Consider the following 17917-nt stretch of genomic DNA (forward strand, 5'->3'; position numbering starts at 1 on the left):
GTGAACTCTTTTGTTCCATAATGCCATCTACGTACAGAAGAACATATTGAGGAAAACAAGATGCCTTTTAACACCAGCTATTTATACCAGAAGTGACATTAAGTTTACTTCAACTGCATGGTTTAAAGGTCTGCATGGTTGAATTGACTGCCACGGTGTGTGTTTGGAGGTAGACAAAGAACATCTTGTGCAATAAAAGAAATCAGAAATAGAAAAAATCATGCATAAAATGACAACGCAGAAAGTGTGTATTTCAGTCTTGTGGTTGAAAATATTTTATACTTGAACTACCCACTCTGGTGCTATGACTCTTAGAAACAAACCTTCCTCCAATACTTTTCTGGGTGATTAATGGTTCCAGTTTGGACCCATTCTGTTCAGCAAGCCTTCTCTGGTCTATATGAGGTGGCGGCTCATTGGTTACGATGTTAAACTTGTGAGTGGAAGCTTGTGAATGCAAATTCCAGAACCACCAATGTTGCCTCTTCTGGGGTCTTAAGCAAATCCCACAAACCTTAACTGCTCAGATGTATAGATGAAATAAATATAAGTCTCTCTAGATAATTGTTTCTGACAAAGACTGTAAATGTATTCTTGGGTTTTACATCCAGAAGAAACTTTCTAAGGCTAAGGTTTAATCATAAGTAGATTTTGTCCTAATATGGGTGATGGAATGGGATGTCAGTGGATTGCGTGGGTGTTTTAGAAGTACCTCATCGCTGACTCTCGAAATGACTCCCCGCACATTGGAGATCATTCAGTTAGTGAAAATTCTTCTAGACCTACCCACTTGGCACTCTGGAAGAAATATAAGAGCTGACCTCAAATCCTGACTGTAATTAGCACCTGCTTTCCCTTATGAGTTGTGTTGTTGTGTCTGGTTTTTGTCACACCTGTGTCTCGTTTTTGTAACCCCAGTCTCTGTTTATATACACGTTTGGTTGTATTGTGTCTTTGCTGCATTGTTTTTCTTTTTCTTTTTCTTTTTGCTGCCATTACTAATCTTGGGCTTTGCCTTGTCTTTGTAGTCAAAAACATAACCCCATGCTAGGAGAAGTAGGTCAGAGTCTAAGAATGTTATCAAGTTGTTAGGAAGGAGTAAGTGCAACGATTTGGTTCAGCAGCAAAAGCTCTTATGTATTGGGGTTATTTTTATTGCACATTTTAAATGCTTACTGAGGAGGCGTTGTCTTTAGTCTTGATTTAATGACAGCCAGGGGAAGTTCTTTCAACCACCTGGGTCCAGGGCAGAGCAAAGTCTTGATGCATGTCTTCTTTATATCTTGAGTGATGGTGCTAGAGGCTTGAATGTGTATGTGGTACAAAGCGTGAAGTTCACCTCCGCCTGACTGTTTTGACTTGGATCTGCCTATGTGAACCGTGACTAGCTTTGCCTTGCAGTGCCTTCTCTTCCAGCAGTGATCTTTTCATTGAGAAATATGATGTTTTTCGAATGTAATTGAGAGCCTGATCTCCTTCCCGGAGAAATGAAAAGAAGGATAAACAGTGAGGTGAAGGTAAATGGGATTTCAGGTCAGCTCCACTCGTCGAGTAGCATTAATGTTGCTAGGATTTGAGCTCCAGACATGTTTTGTTCACACAAGCTGTCATGCCGGGTCTCCGTCGACTCATTCCGAAGCGGTCACACTCGGATTGGTTTTGCGACGCGCTAATATGTGTGTGTGGGAGTGTTGTCAGGATCGTTGTGTATTCTGATGCTATCACAGTAATCGAGTTTTGAGCTTCTTCAGCCTGTGGCTCTCCCTGCCATTCTTATTCACTCGATCTGTCTAGCTTTCACGCACTTTCTCTCTACCCCTTGTCTTGCTATATGCGTTGTGTCATGACCTGTGCTGCTCGCTGGCTAACGACAAAATAACAACATGACTGACATTAGGTTGACATTTCCATTCTTCAGGATATGATTTGGCGACCAGGACCTTTGCAGGAAGCCAGGATACTGACACTGATACCTTGCAGATTAGCAGCATGATAAATTGTTCCAACAGGCCTATGGAAGATAAAAGAAAATGCTGATCATTTTGGGTCATGTGACATAGGAAACACACTGGCACGATTTAAATAAGTACATTTCCTGTTTTGATGTCTTTTTCCCGCAGTTCAAATGTCACCCGATGCCTGTCGCTGAAGCAAAACAGTGAGCTGTGCCATGTACGACACGATTCAAATTGAGCGCACACTCTATTCTTGTTCCTTTGAAGAAAAATCAATAGGCAACCTTGGACGTATAATGCAATGAAGACCCAAGCTTATCAGCGCACGGCCAGCTTTTTCCTGTTCACAATACCCGCAAGGATTAATCCTTGAAGATTTACTCCTTGTCAGCGTCGTTATTGGTTTTAAACCACTGAAAAGGGAACCACCTTAATGGCATTTTATTAGACCCCAGATGTCCACTGTCTCAGAAACGGCGTTTTGAAAATGCACTCTGCGATTTCACATCTGTCTGAAGACCAGACCGCTTTCCGTAAAAAGTAGCCTGAAAGCAGCGATTGGTGGTAGAGCTCCAGTGCTGAAAGTGTGATGGGAATTTTCTTGCATGTGTCAGCTTGACATTTTGCAGCTAGCGAATTTGAAGAGGTGTTGAAAGGATGGTACTGTTTTTAGAGTGTAATTACCACTTAGAGCTCCAATCCTCTTTTGCAGATATTGCAGCATTTATCACACAAAATGACAATATGTATATAGCCGGTTTCCAGAACATTCCACTAATAAACACAGCAGGAACAAAGCCTGGAGATATGTTTGGATGAAATGTGACGACTACTCAAAATGATCCGTCTGCCCAAAGGCAACATTTTCAAAATTCAATCTAAACAGAAAAACAGGCTGAATTCATATCTTTTCATATGACTTGCATGATTATGGAGAGATCTAATGCTTGGTTAATGTTTCCTCTGGATCTCCTGATTCTTTTGCTTGACTCACTGGGCATAAGCATGGAGATTTTACTGTGCAATTTAATCTGCACTTTTCTTTTGGTGAGTCATTGTATAAACTGATTCCTGGGACATAAGTTTTAAGTCAAGTCAATTTTTTTTATTGGCATTCATCTATATACAGTGGATCCTCTGCATATGAATTTAATTCGCTCTGGAGGCAAGTTCCTAATGTGAAAATTTGTATTGCAAAACAAATTTTCCCATAAGAAATAATGTAAATGCAGATAATCCGTTCCAGCCTCCCAAAAATATTACCGATATTACCAATATGAAGTGTATGTAAACTGCATGGTTGCTTTCAAAGAACTGACCAAAGGCAAGCAATTCATGTCCTCACAGGAAGTCATGCCACCAAGCTTGGGCTAAAAAATAGAACAGACCATCCCCGCCACCAATCTGTCAACAAAAAAAACACCGTAAAAATGACCTAGCTTCTGAACGCATGCTGGAGACAATGTTGGTATCGTGGGTTGACTCTTTCAAAACAGCTTTCTTTGACTAAAAAAATTCGCAAACTTCATATACTCACTTGGCTTAGCTTTCCACTGATGCAAAGAAGGCTCCCGCATGTATGCGCAACTTAGCCAGCATTTAGTTCGTTCATATGCCAAAAATGCTATGTATGCCAATGCAAGTTTCTTGCAAAATTTTTAAGGGGAAAATTCATAAGGGAGGACATTCATATGCAGAGGTTCCACTGTATCTTGTAGACATTGAAATGAAATTGTGGTGCATCACATAATGTAATGGCGCAGTGCACAGGACTACATAAAGTGCAGATACACAACAGTGTGAGATGAGTACAAACAAATGTGTTAAATAAACAGGACAATAAATACACAGGACAGCAAACATTGACTAGACAGGACAACAGAGGAGTGTTCATTGGAAAAACTAGTGCTACAAATGTCTGTAATCTCTCAAATGAGGAGTTATGATAGTACGTGAGAGCCATAATTATAATGAAGTGTCCAGTCACAGCATTATTATAAATTGCTCTTGGGTAGTAGAATGGATGTAGATTAGAAGTGGTAGATTTTGGGAAGTTTTGTTTAGTCCAGGTGAGCATCGGGAGGCAACAGTTGACTATTTGACGGTCTAAGATGCCGTAAAAGTCCATAAGAGCTGTAGGAGAGGTCACATTCGGCATGCCAGGTGGAGCCCTTGTTGAAAAAAGCACTGAGTGATGGAATGATGGAAGGAAGTAAGGAAGGAAGGAAGGGTATGTGGATGGATGGAAGGAAGGAAGGAAGGAAGGGTATGTGGATGGATGGAAGGAAGGAAGTGATGGATGGATGGATGGATGGATGGAAGAAAGAAGGAAGGAAGGAAGGAAGGAAGTGATGGATGGATGGATGGATGGATGCATGCATGGATGGATGGATGGATGGAAGGAAGGAAGGAAGGAAGGAAGGAAAATTTTTTGTTGGAAGTCACCAGAAGCCAGATTAAATATACAATTTGACCGAACCTAATGCTGTGACATCAAGATGCCAATAAACCTTCACTTAAACAGTCATTACAGGTGGTCAGATCATAAACATACTCCAGGTTGAAGTGTCTAATTTGCACCACTTCCTACAGTAAAAGCAAGATAGTCTGAAGGTCGATGTAGGCATCGGAGCAGTGTGATATCGGAAAAGCGGAAAGATCATTAAAATGTGTCCTTTGGCAGTACTTTCCTGTCCGACTCCTGCGGAGGTGAGAAAAACATGCAGCTTTATTTTCAAAGGGACAATTTTCACTTGAGATGTGTGAATCCATATGGACACAGCTGGACATGAAGGATAGAAATATCACCAAGTTAAGAAACAAACGGATGTAACTGTCAGATCAACTTCAAGTCAGCTCAACTTCAAATATAAATATTAATCATCTTCAGACTAGAGAGTACCGTATAATTGAACCGGAGTTTTCTTTCTAAGTTGAACTCCAGACGTCTGTGTTTTCCTTCCTGATGTGGTTGTAATGAGAATCAAAGCACAGATGTTTGTATATACACAGAGTCCCAGTTTTCACATCTCCACAGAAAAAAAGTATGTGCACAGCATAATATTTAGACACGGAACAGGACACGAATCCTTTTAGAATGAAGTTGGGCTGAGATCAGGAAGGAAAACATGGTGTGTTTATTTAGTTTCTGCTCTTACTTTATGCTTCAGTTGTGTGTGAAATAAAGTCTGGTATGCCTGAAGGATGGATGGATGGAAGGAAGGAAGGAAGGAAGGAAGGAAGGAAGGAAGGAAGGATGGCTGGATGGATGGATGGAGGGATGGACGGAGGGATGGACGGTCGGACGGACAGAAGAAAGGACGGACAGGCAGATGGACAGACGGACGGATGGATGGATGGATGGATGGATGATGGATGGACGAAAGGAAGGAAGGAAGGAAGGAAGGAAGGAAGGAAGGAAGGAAGGAATACGGATTTAAGGAGGACAGAAGGATGGGATAGAGAGAGGGAGGGATAGATGACATGAAAGAAAGGAGAAGAGACTGATAGATGGTCTAATGAAGGGACATCTTCTACTCTATATCTTTAAGAGTTCATCCAGAGAGATCATGGAAGGAAATAAGGATGAAGGAGAGAGTAAAAGAAGAAAAGGTGCAAAAAAGGAAGGAAAGGAGTAAAGGAAGGTAGAGAGAAATGAAGGGAGTTAAAGAATAGAGAAGAGAGTGATGGATGGAAGGACGGTCAGGAAGTTCTCTGAATAATTTACTTGATGAACTTTCTAAATGAAACCTAGACGTCCTAAAGGGACGTCTTCTCTTGCAGGGTTTTATGTAGAAGCTTTAAGCGCTTCTCATCCAGGACTAATGAAAAAAATAAATAAATAAATAAACTACGGATGCTAGATGTAATGTTTATATTCTTCTGAAACGCCCTGTATGCTAAAAAAGGAAGTATAATGCCCAAAATACATTAGAGCTCTGAAGGCACAAGTATTAAATATTGGGTCTGTGTGGTTTTGGAAAATGAAATATGTGTCTTTTTAGATATGAGACCTAAAAATATTGAATGTTATTTTCTGTGCCGAAAGAGAGAGAGAGAGAGAGAGAGAGAGAGAGAGAGAGATACTGCTGACTCTACAGAAGTCATTTTTATTTCTTTTCTTTTTTTTCTTGTTTCGATGTAAAATATGTGTCTTTTTAGATACGAGACCTAAACATATTGAATGTTATTTTCTGTGCCGAGAGAGAGAGAGAGAGAGAGACAGACAGACAGAGGGAGGGGAGATAGATAGAGAGGGGGGATAGAGAGAGAGAGGGAGAGATAGAGAGAGGGAGAGATACAGAGAGAGAGAGAGATAGAGAGAGGTAGAGATCGAGAGAGAAAAAGGAGAGATACAGAGAGAGTTAGAGATCGAGAGAGAAAAAGGAGAGATACAGAGAGAGGGAGAGATCGAGAGAGAGAGAATGGAGAGATAGAGAGAGAGGGAGGGAGAGAGAGAGAGATAAAGGAGAGATACAGAGAGAGAGGGAGAGATAGAGAGAGAGAGAGAGAGAGAGATACTGCTGACTCAACAGAAATCATTTTTATTCCTTTTTCTTCTTTTAAGTTTTTGCTTGTTTCGATGTGAAACCCAAAGTGCAGCACCAGGCCCGAATCCAACACAAACACATCCTCCCCTTATCTCCAGTCCCTCCAGAAGCTGCCACTGTTGCTCAAGCCAAAGAAAATAAGCAGAGCTGTGTTTAAGCCTGTGAAGTCTACCTCAGCGTTTTTAACACACTGTCCAATCCAGCAACACACTCTGTCTGGGCAAAAGGGCAAATCTCCTGATGGAACCCTGGCTCTGTGGCTCCCTGAAGAGTGTCTGGATCTGATCAGTTTTGCACAACAAACACATAATGTATGTTAATAATCATAACCGAGCGGTGTACTGTAATCACTCGTTCCAATACGGTATCGTTACTATAGCAACAGAGTACACAGGATGTAAAGAAATAAGAAGGCGGTTATGTGACTTTTAAAAAAGAAGGAGTCTCCAGTGTAACAGTTTGGGGGGGGAGATTAAAAGATAGAGAGAAAAGAGAGAGAGATGGGGGGAGAGAGAGAGAGAGTTATTAGAAGAGTTGTTACTATGATGTAAGTGATAACAGGAAATAACTTCAGCATTAAATATAACTATAAACAGATAGTGTTTGTGTGCACATATGTGGGTTTGTTTGTGTGTCTGTGTGTGTGTCTGTCTATCTGGGTGTGTGTGTCTAACTGTGTGTGTGTCTGTCTAACTGTTTCTGTGTGTGTGTGTGTGTGTGTGTCTCTCTGGGTGTGTGTGTCTAACTGTGTGTGTGTCTGTCTAACTGTTTCTGTGTGTGTGTGTGTCTATCTGGGTGTGTGTGTCTGTCTAACTGTTTCTGTGTGTGTGTGTGTGTCTGTCTAACTGTTTCTCTGTGTGTGTGTGTCTAACTGTTTCTGTGTGTCTTGTGTGTGTGTGTGTCTATCTGGGTGTGTGTGTCTAACTGTATGTGTGTGTCTGTCTGTATGTGTGTGTGTCTAACTGTTTCTATGTGTGTCTATCTGTGTGTGTGTGTGTCTAACTGTTTCTATGTGTGTCTATCTGTGTGTGTGTGTGTCTGGATGTGTGTGTCTGTGTGTGTGTCTGTCTGTCTAACTGTTTCTGTGTGTGTCTATCTGTGTGTGTGTGTGTATGTGTGTGTGTGTCTATCTGGGTGTGTGTGTCTGTCTGTGTGTGTGTCTGTCTAACTGTTTCTGTGTGTGTGTGTTTGTGTGTGTCTGTCTATCTGGGTATGTATGTCTAACTGTGTGTGTGTCTGTCTGGGTGTGTGTGTCTAACTGTTACTGCTAACTGTGTGTGTGTGGCGCATCTCTCTCTCTCTCTCTCTTTGTGTGTGTGTGTATGTGTGTGTGTGTGCAGATCTAGGACCATGCTTTGCGTTATGTCTGCGTGCAAACGAACACCGGATTGACACGCGACATGGTTTCCTTTGAGGCCAGCTGCAGTTAAACCACAGTGACTTGTTGACTCGGCTGTCACCAACACAAGTGGAGCAGTGAGCTGCCTGCAAGCACACTCTCGCAAAAACAAGCCTGATTCACTCAATACAGAGCCGTGACGCTCCTACACTTCTTCTCTAATTAACATTAAGATTAACCTTACCTTTAACATCTGTCCTCAGAAACCCCGAGGATTATCTATCTTCTTTTCTTTTCTTTTTATTCCAGGCTTATTTGGAATTCAAAGCCTTTTATAATAAACTTCCGAGGAGCTTAGAGGAAAAAAAACACGGATAGATTTATTTAAAAAAAATTATTAATCACAAACCAGGATTGAGGTGAATTTCATTACCATCACAAATGCTTTTAATTATCTGGATTTTACAATATATTCGTTTGGACCATGACGGACTTAAATTTAATGGATTATTCATGGAGAAGTAATCAAGTGTGTGTGTGTGTGTGTGTGTGTGTAGTAAAATGAAGACGTAAAAATCCGTACTACACTGTTCAATCCAAGCACAAATGGCGTTTTTAAAAAATTATATAAAGAAAAAAATATATAAATATATATTAAATATATGTTAATAATAAAAAAAAAGTAAAAATATTCTAGTAATTTTTTCAATGAAATTATTTCATACATGCATCAATATTGTACCATTAAAAGGTGATGACATATTTAAAATATTATTAAAGCATTAATAAAGCCACTGCACTGAGTTTTACAATTTTTTTTTTTCATTTTTTTTTTATTATATATATTATTTGCTCTTCTGAGTTCTCATTAGCTTCTGAATTCTCGTCAGCTCCTCCGCCGAGTGTCAAGCAAAGTCAAATTCTTTGTAAGTGATATCTTCTTTGGATGATCCTAAATTCAGACTGTGGTTGATTTCTTAATACCGAGTGTGTTTTGTTTTGTTTTGTTTTTTATGGGAAAATGTTCATGCCAAGTTTCCTTATTAGCGCAAACTCACCAGGAAACAAGAGAAGAGAAATTCCTGTAAGTGAAGTAAGTAAGTGCTGGAGAGGTGCACTTAAAGGAGAAGTTCAAAAAATCTACGAATAATTTCCTCACCCCCTCGTCATCCAAGATGTTCATGTCTTTCTTTCTACAGTCGTAGAAAAATGATGTTTTTTGCGGAAAACATTTCAAGATTTTTCTCCATATAGTGGATTTCAATGGTGCCCCAGACTTTGAACTTCCAAAATGCAGTTTAAATGCAGCTTCAGAGAGCTCTAAATGATCCCAGCCGAGGAAGAAGGGTCTTATCTAGCCAAACCATCGGTCATGTTCTTCGAAAAATAAAAAATGTTATACTTTTTAACCACAAAAGCTCTGGGAGGTGCATCCACAACGCCACGTACTACATAATCACTTCGAAATGTCACGCATGATGTAGGCGGAGCTACAGGCCCAGTGTTTACTAGTGTGGAGAAGGAGGACCACTTTGATGTTGTTGCAGGTGGAATAACACAAAGTTACATGTACCTTTTTGTTAGTAAAGTGCATTTGCGCTTTGCATGTTCGCTTTGTAAAAACTGGGTCCGCCTACGTCACGCGTGACCTTCCGACATGATTACGTAATCGAACATGCATCCCAGAGCTAGTGCTTAACGAGCTTTTGTGGTTAAAAAGTAGACAATTTTTAATTTTTTTAGGAAAATGACTAGTGGTGTGGCTAGATAAGAGCCTTCTTTCTGGGCTAGGATCGTTTAGAGCTCTTTGAAGGTGCATTTAAACTGCATTTGGGAAGTTCAAACTCACGGGCACCATTGAAGTCCACTATATGGAGAACAATCCTGAAGTCTTATCTTCCACCTATCCCTATCGCCTGCATCCTCAACACTTGTACCCACTAGCTTCATATCCTCATTTATTCCATCCATATTCCTCCTCTTTGGCCTTCCTCTTTGCCTCCTGCCTGGCAGCTCCACGTCCAACATTCTCTTACTAATATACTCACTCTCCCTCCTCTGGACATGTCCAAACCATCTTAATCTGGCCTCTCCCTAACTTTGTCCCCCAAACGTCCAACATGAGCTGTCCCTCTGATGTCCTCATTCCTAATCCTGTCCAACCGTGTCACTCCCAAAGAGAACCTCAACATCTTCAGCTCTGCTACCTCCAGCTCTGACTCCTGTCTCTTCCTCAGTGACACTGCCTCTAAACCATACAGCATGGCCGGTCTCACCACCGTTTTGTACACCTTCCCCTTGATTCTCACTGATATTTTTCTGTCACAAGGAGAAAAATCCTTAAAGGTTTTCCTCAGAAAATATCATTTCTTTACGACTGAAGATAGAAAGACATGAACATCTTGGATGACAAGGAGGTGAGTAAATGATTTGTAGAGTTTTGTTCTGAAGTGAACTTCTCCTTTAATGCTGGGGGATTAGCAGTGTGAAGACATGACAGTGCTAACTTAGTGAGTTAAATGATAAATAAACTCACCATAGGAGGTTTTTGCTGGCTAACAAGCTGAAAAGTAACTGAACAGATTGTCTCGTGGGTTTGTTTTCATTTCGCTAGAAACTGACGAATCATTAGGATCGTTTAATCTCTTTCACTAATTGTTATTTTTTTTCGTACAGGAAGTTACAGTAACAGATTTAGGATACTAACATTAGTGTAAAAATCTCTTGGGAGGAGTTATAGCACTGTTTTTAATACATAAAACAAACAGGGAAAAATAAGCGCTAGTTTAAGTGTTTCAGGAAGAGGAAGGTCTTCAACCGTCATTTGAAAGTAAACAGTGACAGACATCTAGGGGAAGTTCATTCCATCACCTCAGTGCCAGAACAGATCAGGGTTTTGATTTGTACCAGTGAACATATAGTATAAAGTATAACAGAAAAGAGTCTCGATGAATTGATTCATCTGCTTCCTACTGCAATTCTGATTTGGAGTCAAATTTTCTGATGTTGACTCGACTTTGACTTCTGAATCTGACTTTTTTATGTCTGACTCTTATTATGACTCTATGACTGATTCTGACTGATTCTGACTCTATTACTTCGATTTTGATTCTTTTACACTTATTCCATTTCTGAGTCTGGTTCTAACTTTTATTCTAATAATGAGTCTGATTCTGATTCATTTATTCTGATTCTGACTGCTATTCTGATTCTGACGTCTGCCCATCATGCTTGTTCTGATTATTACTCTGACTTTGATTCTGACTCTTAGTCTGATTCTTTTACGCTTATTCCAATTCTGACTCTGGTTCTAACTTTTATTCTAATAATGACTCCAATTCTGATTCTGATTCATTTACTTTGATTCGGATTCGGATTCGGATTCATTTACTCTGATTCAGATTCATTTACTCTGATTCACATTCAGATTCATTTACTTTGATTCAGATTCATATACTCTTATTCCAATTCTGACTCTGGTTCTGAATCTGATTCATTTACTCTGATTCTGATTCATTTACTCTGATTCTGACTGCTATTCTGATTCTGACTTCTGACTATCATGCTTGTTCTGATTATTACTTTGGTACTGACTTTGATTCTGACTCTTAGTCTGATTCTTGGTTGCTGTTGACATTATCAACATTTACATTATTTACTGTCCAGTGTCCACCTAAATGAGGATGAGGTTCCCATCTGAGCCTGGTTCCTATCGAGGTTTCCTCACATCATCTCAGGGAGTTTCCCTCGCCACCGTCACCTCAGGCTTCTCATTAAGGATAAATGTTAGGAATAAATATATATTTTTTAGATTTCCAAGATTGTGAGTCTGTTTCCAAGACATTAGACACCGATTCTGACTCCGAGCCTGAATTTGACTCTCAATCTGACTCTGTCTTAAATTGAATCTGATTCTCTAAATCTCTCTCTATTTCTGATATTTGATTCAACTCTAGCTGATTTACTTCTGACTCTGGCTCTCTGTTTTCTCCAGGGGGTTCAGGTGAAGACGGACTACATCCCCCTGCTCCAGTCTCTGGCATCGTTCGGATGGAGGCTCACCTGCGTGCTGCCCACGCCCATCGTCAAGACCAACAGGTGGCTCTCTTTTCTCTTACTCACTTCGTTTTAGTCACTTTTTCTGAACACAACATGCACGTCCTCTATAAACCCTCCATATATTATACCAGAAAAAAATCTGTGCATGATTTGCAATCCGCACACATTACACTGGAAATGAATTCTCAGTTCCGGAGGCGGAAAATGAAATAGTCAGGTGAAAATGAGGCACCATGTGAATAAAAAAAAAAAAGCTATAATTTTGAACAGCACATTCCACCATGGTGTGTGTGTGTGTGTGTATTTGTCTTCTTTGTGGCACAACAATAAGAATTCCATTGTATAGCATAATACTGTTTTCTTTCTCTCTCTCTCTCTCTCTCTCTCTCTCTCTCTCTGAGTGTGTGTGTGGGAGTTTAAACAGTAAAAGTTCAAATCCCACCTCTGCACTTTAAAAAAAGAATACATCCATTGCAGAAAACAGTCATTTTTATATCACGCAATAATGTGAGCATCATGCCCTCTCTTCTCTGACATTTTCACCAGCAAATTCCAAAACAATGTACAAAATCTTTCGAAAACCACATAAGAGAAAGAGCACGGTCAGGTTGGATCGATTAGTAACTCATCTGCCCCACTTTAAAGAAAGGTCACAGACCGTTGGCTACATATGTAGACGATGTATCAAGACCGAGTACATCTGAAGGCTTTCCATTATCTGGGTCAGTAAAACATCTATTAATAAGTTGACGTAAGTTATTATTTAAATTCCTGTTTACAAAATGCATATCAGATCAATCAAGGCATTGTTATACTATATATAACACAAGACATAAGACATTTAAGAGAATTTCCAGTGGAACATGGAATTTAATTGGTTCTGGAGGCGAGTTCTTAAGGCGAAAATTTGTATTGCGAAATGAATTTTCCCACAAGAAATAATGTAAATGCAGATAATCCGTTCCAGCCACCCAAAAATATGACCAATATGACCAATACAAAGCTTATGTAAACTGTATGGCTGCTTACAAAGAATTGACCCAAGCCAAGCATTCCATGTCAAGGGTCCTCACAGGAAGTCGTGCCACCAAGCTTGGGCTAAAAATAGAACAGACCACCCACGCCACCAATCTGTCAACAAAAAAACACCTGAAAAATCTCCTAGCTTTTGAACTCATACCGAAAGCAACGTTGGTATCGTGGGCTGACTCTTTCCAAACAGCTTTTACTGGCTGAAAAAAAATCACTGATGCAAACAAGTTAAGGCAAAAATTCATAAGGGAGGTTCCACTGTACTTGTGTCATGGCCATATATTGTACAGATCAAACTCCTGAAGCCCTTCAGATGAAGTTCAAGATTAAACCATAATTCTAGTTGTTTTGACATGTGGACAGCTCTGGAGCTGCAGGATGATGGACGATTTGCTGCTGTGGCAACCTCTTGAACCTCTGAGAGAGCAAGCGAGGAGCTCAGGCCTAGTTTTTAGACTTAATTGGGGATTGATATATAATGTGAAATTCCTATTATGTGTTACAAATGGTCTACAGGTTTACGAAGCGTATTTCTCATGTGACAGCGTGGGAACGAGAACAATACACCGTTGTAAATGCCTTCTCATTTCCTGTTGGAAGAATTCCCCCGTCTCCCCAAGGGCTGTTCCAATAGTTTATCAGCTCAAGACACGTTTATGACTTGAGTCCTTGGAGGGAAGAGTGATCAAGTCAACCTTAGAAATGACCTGAGCTGAGCTTGCCTAGAAGGAACTGTTATTTCAGAAAAATGTCCTTGTTAAAGCTGCAAAAAATATTACCAGGCATAAAGCGCAAGCTAATTACCAGGCTGCCTTGTTAGCAAGCAGACTCGCCGCTGTATACGGTTAAAAGATGGGAAAAAACTGTACAAATCACCAAAGAAAGAGCTTTGGCCACTTGCTGTGTGGTACCACGGTGAAGTGTACTTGAGATAGAAAGTGATGTAGGTGATGACACTAGAGAGTAAAGAGGGAAGTTGATGAGGGTGAGGGTGCGTTAAGAACCATATTGGATCCACTGTGTGACACTGATCTCAGATTTTCCAACAAATGTGTCAAGTTTCAGTTCTCTCGAATGAACACTCGATGAGGATTTTTTGACTCTTTTTAGGACCGATTTTGGCAGGTGATGGTAAGCTGCTAAATTAGAGATAGTTAGCATATTCAGTTGGGTTTATTTCATGCTCTGTTTTATGGGTTTTAATAGGCAAATGATATAGTAGTAGAATATATTCAGAATCATTTACATCTCTACTGTATAGCGATATTAAAAATACTCACTACATTGTATCGTGTTTCTATACACAACCTCCAAAACTCTTTCCATGCTTGGGGATATTCATGATGTCTAATTAATGCAGGGGCTTTTTTTATGACTTGGAATTATACATATGATATCATTTCATAAAATATGGCATATGGAGTCATATCCTAAAAGTTCACCTCAACTCCAAATAGAAAACTTAATGCCCTGCCAAACTCAGGATGGAACGTAGCGACTCTTTCAGCGTGTGGTAAACACAATGGATTGTCAGTGGAGCAAATTGATGATCACTGTAACCGTCCCTGGAAGCTTCTGGATGTATACGTGCACCACACCATCCTCCATCTGTCATAACGCCACCCGTGTACAGCTGATCCCTGAGCACTTCCCCCATCATCCAAATGCTGTCAAGCTTTCCTACCATTTTACTGTCTCAACTGATTAATTACAGGCCTATTTTAAACTTTACCAAACGCCACGACGCAACACCGGCCAATACGGCTAATTAATCAAAGCTGTCCTAGATTCATGAGACGTTTCATGCGTTGTAGTTGCCTACTCTATAATGCTCATTTAGTAATTAGGGAAGTTTAATTGTCTGCTTTGAATCGGCGTAAGATTTTATTGCCTTCGCATTGTTCTACTGTCGGTCCATGTTTCTAAATAATAAAGACCTCATTGTTATGCATTGTGTCAAAGATTATACACATCAGTTCATTATGTTCAAAATTGCTTTAGAAGGATTTTAATTAGGTGCTTGATAAGTGTGTAACGATGAGGTGTGGATTATATGCACGTCAGCTGAGCAAAGGAAGTGTGGCTTTTGTGTCTGATTATATTAACGAAGGAGACACGGTCACTCATATCAAACCCTCAGTCTGTTTAATAGAGGTGTGGCCTCTGTCAGTCCCAGTGATGGAGGTGTGCATCCCAAAGAGATAGGTGTCAGCCTTAGAATTTGAGTGACGTATGCATAGGATAGAATGAAAAAGGTGTGGCCTAGAGTGAATGAGGTGTGGCTTAGAGTGAAGAAGGTTTGTCTTAGAGTGAAGCATGCACAGCAGAGTGAGAAAGAGGTGTGGTGTAGAATGAAAGGGGTGTGGCATAGAGTGAATAATGTATAGTTTAGAAAGAAAAGAGGTGTGGCCTAAAATGAATGAGATATAGTCTAGACTGAAGAAGGTGTGGCCTAGAGTGAAGGATACATATTAATGTTAGAAAGAGGTGTGGCCTATAGTGAAAGAGGTTATAGTCTAGAAAGAAGGAGGTGTGGCCTATAGTGAAGGATGCATAGTAATGTTAGAAAAAGGTGTGGCCTAGAGTGAAAGAGGTGTAGTCTAGAGTGTGGCCTAGAGTAAATGTATGCAGATACATAGCATAGTGTGAAAGACTAAGCATAGTGTGAATTCGAGTATAAGAGGCGTGGCCTGGAAAGAATGAGGTCTAGACTGAAGGAGGTGTGACCTTGAGTGAAGGAAGTATAGTATGATAATGTGAAAGGGGTGTGGCCTATAGTGAAGGATGCATAGCATGGCGTGAAAGAGGTCTGGCCTAGAGAGAAAGAGGTGTGACCAAGAATGAATAAAATGTAGTCTAGAATCAAGGAGGTGTGGCCAAGATTGAAGGATCCATAGCATAATGTGAAAGAGGTGTGGCATAAAGTGAAAGAGGTGTAGTCAAGACTGAATTAGGTGTAGCCTACAGTAAATGTATGCAGATGCATAGCGTTGTGTGAAAGAGGTGGCCTAGAGTGGAGGAGGTGTGGCCTAGAGTGAAGGAGGTGTGGCCTACAGTGAAAGAGGTTTGACCTAGAGTGAAGGATGCATAGGACAGAGTGTGGCCTACAGTGATGGAAACATGAAAAAGGCATGGCTTTTTGAAGAAAAAAAAAACTAAAATACATTAAATATTAAATGATGTTATCGTATTGTATCAGATGGAACCAGCTGAGAAATCATTTGATATAGAACCTTTGAGTGTTTTTATGTGTGACTTTCATACATAACATCATTCATCATGCAGATAGATTCATCTGGTAAAGAGAGATGCACAGCCCAAATTTTGGTGTCTGTATAAATTATTAGTTTGCAGCATGGACAGAAAGGATAAAGTCTTCTTCTTTTTTAAAAAAAAATAGAGCCCTACTTTGCCTTCCCGGCCGCTCGTTTACATTTTAATAGGGTGAGCCCTTTCTTTCCCAGAGTCCTATTTTCCCTCTTTGATTCTGAAGCAAGAAGATTAAACATCAGGCATGAAGGAAAAAGGAACAGCGGCGGAACGGGGGGTAAACGAGGCATTCGGTGTTGATTGCCAGCTCGTGCCACAGATCTGAGTCCTATTTGATGTAGCAAAATCTCATAGGCTGAGTTGCACCGTGGGTGAGCATGCCACTGTGCGAAGGTGAGGCTTTTTTCAGGGCTTGACCACATTAGGGAGTCTCTAAGTGCTTTACTGCTCAGGGTTAGATCGGGGAAGCAGCGAGTGAACGAGAGGGGGTTAAAATGAAGAGGGAGAGAGAGTGAGAGAGAGAGAGAGAGAGAGAGTGGGAGGGTGCATCAGGGAGGGAAAGAAGGAGAAAGGGGGAAATGGGGGAGGGAGAGGTGGGAAAAAGGGAGTGTGAGGGAGATGAAGAATGTTTAGAAAAACAAGTCGGCCTCCTCTGAGGATTCCAAACGTTATTTGAAGTGTGTGTGTGTGGATACACACAGATCGAATGTGTGTGTGTGTGTGTGTGTACCCATGGACTGCACTGCTCTGGAGGTTTTATATGAGTTTATATGACTTTTATATGAGTTGAGAAACTCCGACTCCCCGCTGCTCAGGGTTCAAACTCGGCTCATCTTTACTTCTTCCCCCCCCAAATATCTCATAATGATGGAAAGAGAGAAAACTGAATTTTTTTGCTCACAGGGAGAAAGCTTGTTTTCCTTCTGCCTGTCTAGCAGCTTGCTTGCTTTCGCATTAAGCTCATACGGAAAATCCACATGCTTCGACTCTTGTTTTGCAGCAGCGAAAATCTGAACATACGCCAAGCTGTTGGACGTTTAATAACAGTTCTGAAAAAATGTCATTGTGAACTCATAACCACTGAGATGTAGTACGTTTGAGTGGAAGAGATTTGACACAACGGTGATGCTGAATTCTCGAATCTGATTGGTCGTTAGGTGCAATGAGTTTTTTTGGAACAGCAGCTCTGATGGGATTATATCAAGCCGCTCATTTTAATCCATTATCATGTCTATAGTAACCAGTTACACAGTTGACATTGTGAGCTAAGGAGATTGCTGATTGGCTATTTGGTTCTTTATACATGTACATTTCTGACATTTGGTAGACACCCTTATCCAGAGTGACTTACATTACTTCATCTCACTTTATACAACTGAGCAATTAGGGGTTAAGGGCCCAGTTTTTCCATTATATTAAACCTTTTTTTTTTTTGCAGGAGCAACAGACTAAAAATCATCAAAATGGCGTCCTGACTTACAGCAAGAGAAAGCCATTCGAAATTCCCAACGAGCGCTCGGCTTAGGAGTGTGTAAATCGCAGAACCTCGGCTAATGTCTTTCTCTATGCTCATTTCTCTCTTTTCTTTCTTTTGTGTTCCTTTTTCTCAAGCGACGGAAGCGTGTCCACTAAGCAGATCGTGTTCTTCCAGAGACCGACGCTGCCCCTCAAGAGGAGACACTCCAAGGTGCCAAACTTCTCGGTTCATGTCA

The 17917-nt window shown here is 40.5% G+C and overlaps 1 protein-coding gene across 3 annotated transcripts in view; it reads left to right on the top strand.

The window, feature by feature from the left end:
- The window catches only part of LOC131344287 (raftlin-like), a 91938-nt gene that overhangs the window by 66488 nt on the left and 7533 nt on the right, over positions 1–17917 (top strand). For all 3 annotated transcript variants that reach the window (XM_058376443.1, XM_058376442.1, XM_058376444.1), the window contains 2 exons: positions 11839–11942; positions 17817–17892. In XM_058376443.1, the coding sequence (XP_058232426.1) occupies positions 11839–11942; positions 17817–17892 (180 nt within the window). The remainder of the gene's footprint in view (positions 1–11838; positions 11943–17816; positions 17893–17917) is intronic.

The sequence above is a fragment of the Hemibagrus wyckioides genome, linkage group LG23 (assembly GCF_019097595.1).
Source record: "Hemibagrus wyckioides isolate EC202008001 linkage group LG23, SWU_Hwy_1.0, whole genome shotgun sequence".
Classification (NCBI taxonomy): Eukaryota; Metazoa; Chordata; class Actinopteri; order Siluriformes; family Bagridae; genus Hemibagrus; species Hemibagrus wyckioides.